Source organism: Mus pahari, chromosome 4 (genome assembly GCF_900095145.1).
Source record: "Mus pahari chromosome 4, PAHARI_EIJ_v1.1, whole genome shotgun sequence".
Taxonomy (NCBI): domain Eukaryota; kingdom Metazoa; phylum Chordata; class Mammalia; order Rodentia; family Muridae; genus Mus; species Mus pahari.
Genome location: NC_034593.1, coordinates 1,846,496 through 1,859,515, shown reverse-complemented (window position 1 = coordinate 1,859,515; position 13,020 = coordinate 1,846,496). Strand labels below are relative to the sequence as shown.

Here is a 13,020-nt window from a genome sequence, read left to right as displayed (position 1 = left end):
AGAGAGAGAGAGAGAGAGAGAGAGAGAGAGAGAGAGAGAGAGGGAAAGAGAAAGAGGAGTAGCATTTATTTTTAGGGTTACATGGTGTGGGAGGGTGCATAAGATTGAATGATAAAATTCAAGTGATATCTAATCCTGAGCTTATGAAAAATTAATATGCCATCGGAGGAATCACAAGTATAGCTAAGATTAATGAAAGGCGCTTAAAACTTACAAGCACACAAACTGATTTGATTAAAAAATAATCTCACTAGTCATCCTGTAATATTCTTCAACTTATCCACATCTATTCTGTCAGATGGTTATGATTAAAAATAGGTCAATGGGAGGCTACTGATAGAAATCACATTCAAAATGCGCACACAATGAATAGTAGTGAGAATGCTCAGACAGTTTAAAATGAATAAAAGCATTTAATGAGCTTTGTTGGGGGATGCGGTGAAGTTTGGCTTCGGGAGGTGGGTGGGTACAATAAAGTGAAAAGGACAAGAATCTAGCATCTTACCAGGGTCTTTATTAGAGATTTTGCCTTCACTGTTGTCTCTCTTGTGTGCCTCTTTCTCATCATCCTCAGTCACTGTGGTAGGCTTCAGAGTGTCTCCTGCATCTTCACTGGGTTCTTCTGTTAAAAAAGCAGATGAGTGAGAAAAATTGTTAAGTCCAGAAATTGTACACTAATGCAAACTGGGTGACCTTTATCACACAGTTTATCCTCAAATTTTATCTATAAATTTTCAGCCCTTCTTCCTACTAAAGGAAATTATACATCGAAGCAGAAGTTTACATTAGAACAAACTAAGACCATCCCAGAGCAAATTTTGGTATTAAAAGGAAAGAAATCATTTTTTTAAAACCAGAGTTTAAGCTAAAAATGATAAGGGGAAAATGGGTGGAAAGCAGCTGTAATTTTTCAGCAACATCATCTTACTCCACAGACCTGAGGTCTCGGAATTAGAGCAAATCAGACACAGAAAAAATATTCTGTGAGGTAATATGGGAACAATGGTTTAAATAATGGACAGTCGTTCATCTTGCACTCAGACTTTAGATCTTAGATGCATTCCTTAAGATTTCATTAGATAAGAGTCACAAACTTCAGTTCCACTGGAGATTTGTTTGTGAAGCTACACAGGGTTTTGATATAGCGAGGTACTTGTAAGACAACTGTACCATTCCACACCTCATTCACAGGATCACACCAGCTAGATTACATGAAAATCCCCCTACTAACTCAAACCTAGTTAATTATTCTGTAAATCTCAGCCATGCCACTGCTGGTGGTTTAATCTGTTTAGGCAGTTAGCCTCTATACTGGGACTGCGCAGCACTCATCTGTGAAAGGCCCACTGTTCCCTTTCATCCTGTGATCATTTGTCTCCCAGTGTGATGATGTCACATTTTAATGAATTTTTAGCAATCTGAGTAATGCCAGATAACCAGGTTCACAACTCCCCACAGCAAGCCATGCTGTTTTCATTGCGGCACAAAAATATAAGGTATATTCCCCAGTTCAGTTAGGAATTACATAAATTAGGAGAAGAAGGTAAAATGGGATTTGGAGCACCAGGCTGAACAATTTCGTAAAAATCTTTAATGAGCATATAAATTAACCCTGGAAAGGCAAAAGGTCATCAGAACACATTTGCATACACTCTTCTATTTGCTTTTGATAAGCAAAGCTTTTATGCAGAGAACATGATACAATTAACCCTTCAATAACCATACAAAATGGTGCTATGGACATTTCAAGTGTCAAGCATTCACTGAAAATTACACACTGAATAAAATTTTCATTGCAAATGCTATAGTGATTGAAAGGGGGAAATGTGGCCTTCTCCACACCCCATGTTTTATTAATAACATTCTGGCAGCAGAATGAAATATCCACTGTCATAAGTAGCAGCTGAGCACAAAAAAAAAAAAAAATCTATTTGATGGTTCAGTTTTCAGCCATGCTCTGTAACTGTGTAAGCAAAAAGGAGAAATAGGACATCAAAATAAGAGCTGGGTTAAATTGAGAGTCCTCCAAAATAGGATAATCTGCATGCATGCATTTATTCCAGTGTTACACTTTGCACTCCACAGAGGGGAGCTGTGAGCGGGTTAACTTGGGGGGAAGGTGCCACATTTTGCAGAGGTGTGTGGACATTTCACTTTAAGAAGATACTCTTGGTGTTTTGTAGCTCTGTATTGCTTTCACCTACTGATGATAATCAGGAATCAGACTTCTCCCACGTTTCTCTTCCCAACAGCAGACCAGGCAGTGGGGACCATGGCTATGAGGGCTTCAAGAGCAGGAAGGCTGAGATGATACCGGATCAGGCTATGTCTCTGCCAAGTCCGTGCGTACACGAGACATGATATATCCAGTGCAGCCTCATGACAGCTCCTTCTCAACTCATCCTGAGAAAGGATGCTGGTTACTCTGAGTAGATTTACTAGACCTTGCCCCGAGGGCTAGAAAATGAGGTGTCAGAGTGCTACTGAGAGTCCTTATCTCCGGGGGACACAAAATTGTAAGGGCTATGGTTACTCCCATTAATAAAACATTGCGTGTCAGGAGAAGAAAAAAATTATGAAGGTACTAAAAAGCAGGCTACAGTATAATCTGGGTCTCGTCAGACAGATTTTGCAAGGTACTCTTCTTCATTTGCTGGTATGTGTTTCAAGTGTGAGAGAAATTCCCAGACATGTTCTTCTATACATCACTGTGGTGTCTGACCTCAGTCTGACCCTGGCAACAGTTTGTGAAATCTGAATGTGAACAAAGACTCTGTGTCCTCTGCAGGGAGAGATTGTGGGATAGACTCTCCCCATCAACTTAATGGCAAACAGCAGGTCGGAGGCAGTACCTTTGCCTGGCTTTTCCAAGCCACAACTCTGAGTGGCAGATTTGCCTGCCATGCCCCTGCTTCTGGGAGGTTCCCCCTCCTCTCTTTGCAGTTCTTTCTTTGAAGTAGGCAGGCAATTAGCTCTAATGCTCAAGCAATTCAGACCCGTTTTTGTGGTTTTGAAGGCGAAAGTTGTTTATTACAGGTAGGCTCTTTGGAGCCATAAGAACTTTGCAAATTTTTAATCATGCAAAAAAAGAAAAAAAAATCACAAGGTAATTTCTCCACACCATAAAGCTCCATATAAGTCAGAATAAAAGGTCACTTTCATACTCAAAGAGAGGTTTAGAAATAAATTTGACATTCATTATATAATTAGGCTTTAGAGTCAAAAGTAATGTGAAGAAACCACTTTCTCTAGCAAACCTTTAGGCTAGAATTGTGGGTGAGGAGTGGCTATATTCTAGTTTAGATGCCAGATTTCCTCAATTATAAAATATCACAAAATATAAAATTTCTTCTAGGAAAATTAGACACAACATGTTGATGTATTAAGAGAGCACCATAGAACTGAGGAGAATAAATATTTTAAATGAAATGCTAAACACGCAAAGCAGTTTTTTGAGAACTACTGCATTACATGCAACAGTAACAAAGAACATGATAGTTTTCCACAGTACCATTGTATTGACAGCATATGCACTTTTAGTCTCCTTTAACATCAAAGAATATGGAAAATAAAATACTTATTTACATGTTACATATTATGGTGTACACATGCTTGAACCTAAACCTTGAGTCAGTTTCCTCTAGAGTTTCCTAATTATCAGGAGAGAGAAAAGCTATTTTCATGTTTAAATGTTTCAGGAGACAAGAAAGAGAATGAAGTGCTATAATCTGCTATTATTACAGAAGCATGGGATGCTTAACTTAGCTTAGCATTTTAAACATGCCTAAAATGCTGGTCATATGTTTTTTCACATCCCCACATCAAACAGATTTAAAAGGTTTTGAGTGTTTAGGCTAGAATATTTCCATATGAATTATTAAAAAGTGGAAAATGGCTATTACTTGATCATACAATTTATAATGTACATCTTGAAGCATATATTAAAATCAATTCACTTGCATTTGTCTTTTATAGCAATTGGCACGGGCATACTTCAGTTATTTCAGTGTGTGTTTGTGTGCACATACTTGTATGTCTGCAAATGGGTGCATGCGTGAGAAGTCTGTATAGGTCAGAACAGAAAGGTGGACCCCATGGAACTAGAGCTAAAGATAGTCGTGAGCTGCCTTGTGGGTTTAGGTCCTAAACTTGGGTCTTCCAATAGCAATGTGTAATTTTAGCTGCTGAGCTAGCCTTGAACACTTCACTTTTAATTGCTAAGCAGCAATTGTACAAATCCATAGGATATGGTGTGGTACTTTGACACATGACTAGCAAGATAGTTTAGGCATGTAAAATGATAAAATCAGTTTAATTAGAGTTTCTGTCTCCATAAGTATTTAGAATTCTGGGTGTGTTGGGAACATCTTGCCCTAGTTCCCCATAAAATATAATGAAATGTTATAATCTATAGTCATATTGCAGTGCTAACATTAGAACTTACTCCTCTTGTCTAATCAAATCTAGGAATTTATTCCCTACCTAGTGATCACTGCTCTACAATCTTTTATGATATAAATCAATTTAGCTTCCACATCAGGGAGAACACATTGCATCCCTTTAAAAACATGTGAAGAGGAAGCAGAGGAGGATAACAACTCAAACACCTTCAGTTTTACAGTGAGCCTCTCCGTTTCAGACATACACTCATGAGAATTCATTCTACAAATCCTCTATGACATCCTTGTCCAGTCTCTTCCCATTCAACTCTATTCTCTCCTTGATGTACCTATGTCTAACTGTCCTCAACATTGAACTCCTGTGGCCTTCATCACCTATAGAAAAAAAAAATCTCAATCTTTTGCGAATAGCAAGCATACCTCCCCAACACCAGGTCCTGATCTATGTCCCAGAGTCAGCTTTCTTCAAATAATCTTTAATAAACTGCTTGAAAACTGTCTTGTCAGAGTCCCAGGTATCAGCACCACCTGGCATTGTTGAGCCCAGATATAAGGCTCTGAATTTAAGGCTTGAGTGAGGCCTGGCAAGTGTAAGTTCAACTCACATGATACTCCTGGCTCGGGTAGCACCTTACAGCGTTGTTTGTGACAGTCCCTGCTGTCCTTTGTGTTCTCTTGTGCACCCTGTAGCATTATTTCCAATAGCTGTGGATAGCCTATAGGTCCCCTTTTGTCCTTTTTTGACCAAGTACAACTTTTTCATGGGATAACTCCTTGCTTTTATTTTGTGTCCAGCTTAGAAAATAGTTTCAACATGTGGGGCAATCAGTTAAGAATAACCACTTCATAGGTTTCTTTTGTGCTAATGTATGAAAATCAACTAAAAGTGATTCTTACATAAACTATGTATTTAAAAATGAATGTTCTATCATCACTAGTATTAATCATTGTGTTCCTTATCAAATAAATGTTACCTGAGATTTGAACTAAAATCAATGTTTCTGGGTATATTAGGGAATTTCTTTCTGCTTTTTGATGTTAAATAACATTATATGTCAAAATTATCTGTATATCATCTATTTACACTAACAGGTAAATCGTTTATGATATAATATATATTTATATATGCATAAGTAAGCAAACATATCTGCTTAAAGTATTTGGAGTAGTATTTGGATCAAAGCAAACAACATGGCATGCTCAATTCAAACTTAACTTAGTTAAGAAATAAAATCAAAGGGAAGAAAAAGACAAGTTTAGATGTTACACAGTTCTTCCATTTCTCCTTAAAAAATTAAAATGGACTTCTGCTTTACTATTGTCTTCTCAATTTCTGTTTATTTTCTTTCTGCTGAATCACATTTATACATATTTTTCTTTTTAAAAAGTACCAAAAACAAACAAACAAGCAAACAAACAAAAGCTTGTTGCTTGGTTTCTATTCACATAACCACTCTTCTCTCAGAGTAAAAACACAGCTCAGTTCTTGTTCATCAGATGGTAATTTCCTTTTCTTGAAAATACAGCTCTTATGTACTTCCCTTTTGGGGCTGTCTGTGCCTCTTTGAACATTCCCTTCATTCCCCCATGGTGGGAGTCCCCACTATTTTACAACATTTACATATTATAATGCCTCCAGCCTCCTAAGGTAACCATATTAAGAATCATGGCATTACCCAGTACAGGGGAATGCCAGGGCCAGGAAAGGGGAGTGGGTGGGTTGGGGAGCAGGGTGGGAGGAGGGTATAGGGAACTTTTGGAGAGGAACTTAGGAAAGGGGATAGCATTTTAAATGTAAATGAAGAAAATATCTAATAAAAAGGAATCACCGCATTAAATTGTCTCATTTTGCACCGATTCCAAAATACATATCAAACTTAATGTGTCAGCTGTGAACTTGTGCCCTCACGTTAGCCAACCTTACTCCATTTTCTCCCAAGTTCATCAATTGACTTCACTCTGTGAACTTTCACCACAAATGATGTTTTTCTTGTGGTCACAACCATATTCAATCCATCAGCAAACTTCATTTCTAATTATTTAGTGAGTACTAAATGCTAAATAAAGTTGACCTCACTTCTTGCTTGAACTTTTTGCCTTTTGCTATGTCACTTAAGCCAACCCATCCATACACTGATTCAATTGATTAGATTACACCTATTTGGGGTGTGTACTATGCTTCTGTTTCCCTCACTCACCAATCTTCGCCCGTGTTAGCATTATTCAGCTCCTTGTAATAGAGCCAGATTTTCCCATCTTCATGGGAATCTATTTTTCCAGACTTTATTTCATAGCTTTCCATTTTAATGATTCAGGACTTAGCTCACTATAGCTTCTGAAGAAGTATCTCATCTGTTGCTCAAATTAAAGAGTCCTGGGACTCTGCCAGAATCCACTATCCTCTGGTGGATTGAAGATCTAATGCTTTTCATTTAGAGGTTTTAAATAAGGTTTGAAATTTTGCATTCTTTTTTTAAAAAATTAACATAACAAATTTATTTATGTGATATGTTAACTTACTATGTAAATATTTTATTTAAAATATAATTGCATCAACTCAGCCTCCACTTTCCTCCCTCCTATCTTCTGCCTTGTTCCTTCTCAAATCCATAGCCTCTTTTTCTTTCATTTGATTTCTACATATAACATTCATAATTATGTAAATATATGATGAGTCCATTTAGTATTGCTTGTAAGTATATGCTCACTTGGGGAGTACTGTAGGAAACCACAACTGGTCAAATTACAGAACGAAAACTGACCCTAGGTTGCCCATCCAAAATATATACATCTACAACTTAACTCTTGTGTCTAAGGCTCAGGAAACATTAAAGAAGATGGAATGGAAGGTATGTAAGCGACAGAAGCCAACTATTTTTCCTGTGAGGTTGTACACCCAGAAATGACAAGAAAACTACTCATGATACTTCAACAATATGGCTAACTAAATAAGGCCTGAACAAGCACAACAATAGAAGCTTTGCTAACATGAAGGTAATATTCACATGACTCACACTAAACAAAGAACTTTAATAACCAAAGATTGCTGGGACAGAGAGAATAAGCCTTCTGCAGGGATGATCACTCTGATTGCTTATCCAAATCAAGCAGTCAGTTTAGGGGTTTCATTCTTACAATACCTTAAGCTATGCCGTTCTATTTATGAGAAGACTCTTTTAAGAAGCTCTCTTCTACAGATCACCTGCTTCATATCCTTTACCACAGTTATCTGATTCTGAATATTTTTTTGTTCTTTGTTGCACAGAATTGATTTAAAAAAAAGATTTATTTATTTATTACATATAAGTACACTGTAGCTGTCTTCAGACAGATCAGTAGAAGGTATCAGATCTTATTACAGATGGTTGTGAGTCAGCATGTAATTGCTGGGATTTGAATCAGGACCTCTGGAAGAGCTGTCAGTGCTCTTAACCACTGAGCCATCTCTCCAGCCCCGCAGAACTGATATTTCACAGAAGGTTGCCCCTATGTCTTGCTCGTGCTGTGAGACGGATACAAAGATGTAACAATGGTGTGCAAAATGCACCCCTTTCAGTTTTGCTGAGAACCTAAAACTGATCTACAAACTAGATCCACTGAAATGTTTCTAAATATAGAATATACTTAATCATGCTTTTGTGAAGAACTGATCAAAGCAGTTCTGTGGCTCTTGTACCATAAATTATAGGAATGACATGTGCCTTTTAATTCATGACAAGGCTAGCTTCTAAGAGGAATAGGTATCATTACCTGAGGCTGCCTTCAGTTGCTGCTCTATAAGTTCGTCCTCACCAGTCCTGGCTCCCAAAGATGCTGTTTCTGTAAAAGACATCAGTGTAATGGGTAAAAATGTCATCAAAGATAGAAGTAATATCACAAGATCTCAAGTATGACTGCCATAGGGTGAGTAAGAGAAGGAGCTTATAAGAAGATGTAGCACCCTTTAAACTCTAGGAAACAGTCTTTGCAGAAATTATACTAGGACAGAATAGGCTGATATTTAAATACTGGTGATTAGCAAGACACAGAAAATACAACAGTATATAAAATCATAGTATCAGAAACTTTGGATTTTCATCTTTGAATTTTTATCTTTGGATTTTTACCCTTTGACTGAGGCTATCTACATATGATAATCATGGCACTTTATATCCACTATGAGGATCCCCTTTCTTATGAAGTATCCAATTGCAAAGAAAAGCCCCCAAAATGACAACTGGTGGATAAGACCATGGTAAAGGCCCCTGCATTTCAAAAGCAATCTGAAGAATGAATTCATCATTAGTCAATTCATATCTGTATTGGATTACAGGGCAGAAATGGCACAAACATACTGACTTGCTAGCTCAACCTTAAACATGAACAGCTATGTTTATATAATTTCCTTATTCACTTCTCTTATCTTGCATAGAGAAATAGTGGTATGCTACCAGAGGAGAAAGCAGTAATAAATATCACACAGCTACAAGCCCTGGGTCTTACAACAGTGACCGACCTACAATATGCACTAATACAATAGTGTTACGAATGTTATAGGCGTACCCAACCTTCATTTTTAAGCTGGATTTAAGGTCTATTCCATGATGGAACCCATAACTGACAATGTTAAAATGGACAAGAGCCTGAGACTATATAGATCATTCGCCTTATGGGAAAACTGACTACAGTTATTCTACCAAGGTAACCGAGCCATAAAATAATGCCTAATGATATCTGCTATACCCTCATCAGAGGAACTTCTTCTACTAACTGGTAATTAACAAACAGACTCATAGTTATAAAGAATGAAAGCCTCTGGAGCACTTAACCCTAAAGGTATGGCTTCATGAACACACCTCTGCCCTGACTTAAGGCTCAGGAACCTATGTGAAAGACTAGGAAGAAGAATTTTAATAGCCAGAGGTAGTGGATGATTCCCAGAGGGGAAAAAAAATATCTGGAAGACATAACAGGACTAATACTAGTATGAGAACAGCAATAGTACAGGTTCAAACTAACAAATCCCAGTGAGGAGAAGGGAAAGCAGACACAAAACCCACCCTAATATATGAAGCTGTTTGACACTGGTACCTGTATGGGAAGGGAAAACAAACTTTCCATAGCAGAGTTGCTCTGAGAATATCAACCACACTTCAGACCATCCACATAAACTATGCTCAGAAGTAGTTGGTGAATACAAATGAACTCCATGTTTTTAATGTACTTTCAGTTCTTTGGGGGGGGGGCATGATTTTTATTTGGTTTTATTTGCTTGGTTTGATCTTTATTTTCTGCTTTTATTTTGTTTTTGAGAAACTGGGAGAGAAAGAAAATGAAATTGGGTGAGTAGAAAGGAAGGCAAGATCTGAGAGGAGATGAAAGAGGGAAAACAATATGGTGAAAATATGATATACAAAACCTCTTAAATAAAAAAATTAAAAGAGGTGCTGACTCAGATGATAAGAGCATTGGCTTGTCTTCCAGGGGACCAAGATTCAATTCCCAGCACCCTCTTAGCAGCACTTAACTGTTTATGTCTAGTTCCAGGGTATCTAACATTCTCACAAACAGAGACACTCAGGCAAAACACCAATGCATATAATATATAAAAGATGTTTCTAAAAATTTAAAAGAAAAAATCACTAGACATTACAATATGTCTTTAATCTTTTATATTTTCTCCATTCTGAATCACTATCTTTTGTTCTCTTTTACAATGTATCTTGTCTTATGTCTCTTTTCCCTGATCTGTCTTTCTTTCTAGAGGTTAGTGTTCTCTTCTACAACACCAAATTTACTAGACACTCTTTTCTTTATAATCTGATGTTTCACTAACATTTCAACAGGTATCATTTAATGATATAAAATGTTGAGTAAAAATTCATGATTCCACCATTTTCCAGGTATAAGATCTCAGGTAAATTCTTTTCCTCTAGGTATGAATTCATTCCATTTAAAGGAAAGACATCACTATATTAATAGTAGATAATTCTAAGGGTAAATTCTTGATATAAGTAAAACTAAAGAGGTATAGTCTTCAAAGTCAGAAAAGACTAAGTGTGATTAATCTGTTTAAAAGGGTTTTCCCTTAGCTCTTAGCCTTTCAAAGTGATTCATACTTGTCTAATATGTTTAGGTAATAGCACCCCCAGCAATTATGAGTGCTTAAATTAAACAAATAATGAACCTTGAAAATATAAATTCATACCCAACCAATATTATATTTGCTATTTTTTCTCCTTTCTCAAAACCTTTGTTCTTTGGGTAGTAACCTATTTTAAAATAGTAAAATCAGAGTAAACTTATAAAACTTCCCTCAAACACACACAGAAATACTTTTCTTATAACCATGTCTTAAATTAATCTTGTAAGGAAGAATTTATCCTCTGTCCTTGCTCAGAAATCCTGGAGTGACTCCAAAATAGGTCACAGCCTTGATGAGTAGCCGACCTATCATTCAGGAAGCCATCTTCTTCCTCTTGCCTGAATGGCTTGAAGTCCTGGTCACCTTTGTTCCTTTGGATTTAAATGCCTGTTTTGTTCTCCAACTTTTAGCTTCCTATTCTTCTCTTAAAGTCAAAAGCAGATTCTCTCTAAACAATTGCCTTATACTTCTGTTTAGCACTGGCTACAGAAGATGGTGCTGAGTTTTGTATGATCTGTTCATATTTCCACACTATCCTCATATATGTCATATAAGGACAGAGACTGATATAACAAACAGTCCTATGAAAGTTGCTCATACACAAAATAGCTACATTCCAAACCAGAGTAGGCTGATCATGAGAAGTTATAATCAGTTCCCAATGTCCAAAGATTGATAATTATTTCCAGCCCAGAAAACAATCCTTGTTACACATATCAATATAGATATATAGAGATAAATATACAGATATAGATATAAATAAAAACTATGATTTCTAACAAAAACAAATACAGTAAATGAGCAATGACTTATGCCCCAACACATACTTTACTATATAGTTTAAATTCATTCAAAGTAGTCACCAATTGTACCCAAATGAATTTCACAAAATGATACTTCTTAACGACTAATAAAAACCAAACAATGACAGTTATCGTGCATATGTCTGCTAAGTAATATGTATGATATGATTGTAGAAGCAAGCATGTAATATAATAAAATCATGGGGAAAATTACTACTCCTCACTTTATATATGGGGAGTTAAACAGATTGATAACTTATCCTAGTTCTTGACAATAGAAACTCGTAGAATCTGGACTAAGAAACTCTTGTCTGTCTATTCTAGATGCTAAAAAATACTTAAATGGTCCAGATACAGTAGTACAATATTTAGAAGCCCATGAAGATTTCCCTAGGCCTACTGAAGACCAGAAACTCAGTAGAAATGAAAGAGAAACCATGTTCACTGGTCTTTTAAAACTCCTAATATTTGATACAATATGTATGCCTTGTTATTATAAAATGTAAGTAAATAGTTTGTGATTGGTTATATTTATTTTTCTGGAATCATATAGACCATAAAAATAAAAATGATTAATCTTACAAATTAAATACTGTAGCATGGAATCTGCTTCAATGTAAGCCACACTACAAATATGTTCAAAAGGAATGGAGTTCAGTGTGCCCCCGGGCCATTTTCAGAGCCTTCAGTGCTGGTTTTCTCCTTTATACAAATAATATAAATATTTTAATAAAGGAGCTTTTAACTTATCAACAACCTGATTAATTTGTACTTTTCTACCTATTTAAAATGAAATATTTAGAATGTAGTAACAATACATAACAACTTGCAATATTTCACTTCAATAATTGCTGTGTAATAACAAACTGACTGCTGTTAGCTGGATCTGTCACTTTGTGACTGATTTAATTAAATTAGTAGTGTGTGTCCTTTTTATTATAAGACCTTTTAAATGCTGCTAAAAAGAAATACCATTGAATTAGCTTATCTAAAATTCGGTTCTATCTTGTCAATTTAGTCATGATCACATATTTGAAAATAGAATCCAGTTATTCCATTTTTATTAACACAATGTAGGAACAATCAAAAACATTTTTCTTGTAATACGGTATTGATCATGGAAATCCACATTAACATCAGCAAGACATGTTGAAGCATTTGCTTGATGCCTGTCCTGACTGAGGCTTTGTTTATTCGCATTCAGTTACAGTTGACCAGTAATGGAGGTGTGGTTGGAAACCTCATGGTTCCATTTCAGAGACAGTTTTCTATGTACAATGTTACACAAACAGATTCTTTTAATATCCTATAGATAAATTTTCCTTCAATTTTGCAATTAATTTAAGTGTTCAGTCTTACCATGAGGGCCCCGTCTACAGACTCCTGAGAATGAAAGTTCTAACAAGTTCTCTCCTTCCTTTGTACAGACACTTCCTCTACAACCTGATCATCATGGGATTCTCATTTTCATTTTCTTTCTCTTAAACCATACTTATTTTAGAGAGTAAATTAATAGTTTTTTTGGCACCTAAATCACTACTTTCTGAAAGATTCTTTCTCCCCTGTTTATTGGAACATTAAAAAACTAATTGATACAAATCTCATGGTTTTCTTTCTATTTTATTGAAAATAGATTCTTCTCTCATACAACATATATTGACCACAGTTTTCCCTCCCTCCTGTCCTTGAAACT

General features: G+C 36.1%; 1 protein-coding gene across 3 annotated transcripts in view; it reads right to left on the bottom strand.

The window, feature by feature from the left end:
- Zfhx4 (zinc finger homeobox 4) overlaps positions 1–13,020 on the bottom strand; it is a 201,244-nt gene that overhangs the window by 24,288 nt on the left and 163,936 nt on the right. For all 3 annotated transcript variants that reach the window (XM_021195658.1, XM_021195659.1, XM_029537196.1), the window contains exons 5-6: positions 8,151–8,219; positions 506–622 (exon numbers count right to left, since the gene is read on the bottom strand). In XM_021195658.1, coding sequence (XP_021051317.1) covers positions 506–622; positions 8,151–8,219 — 186 coding nt within the window. The remainder of the gene's footprint in view (positions 1–505; positions 623–8,150; positions 8,220–13,020) is intronic.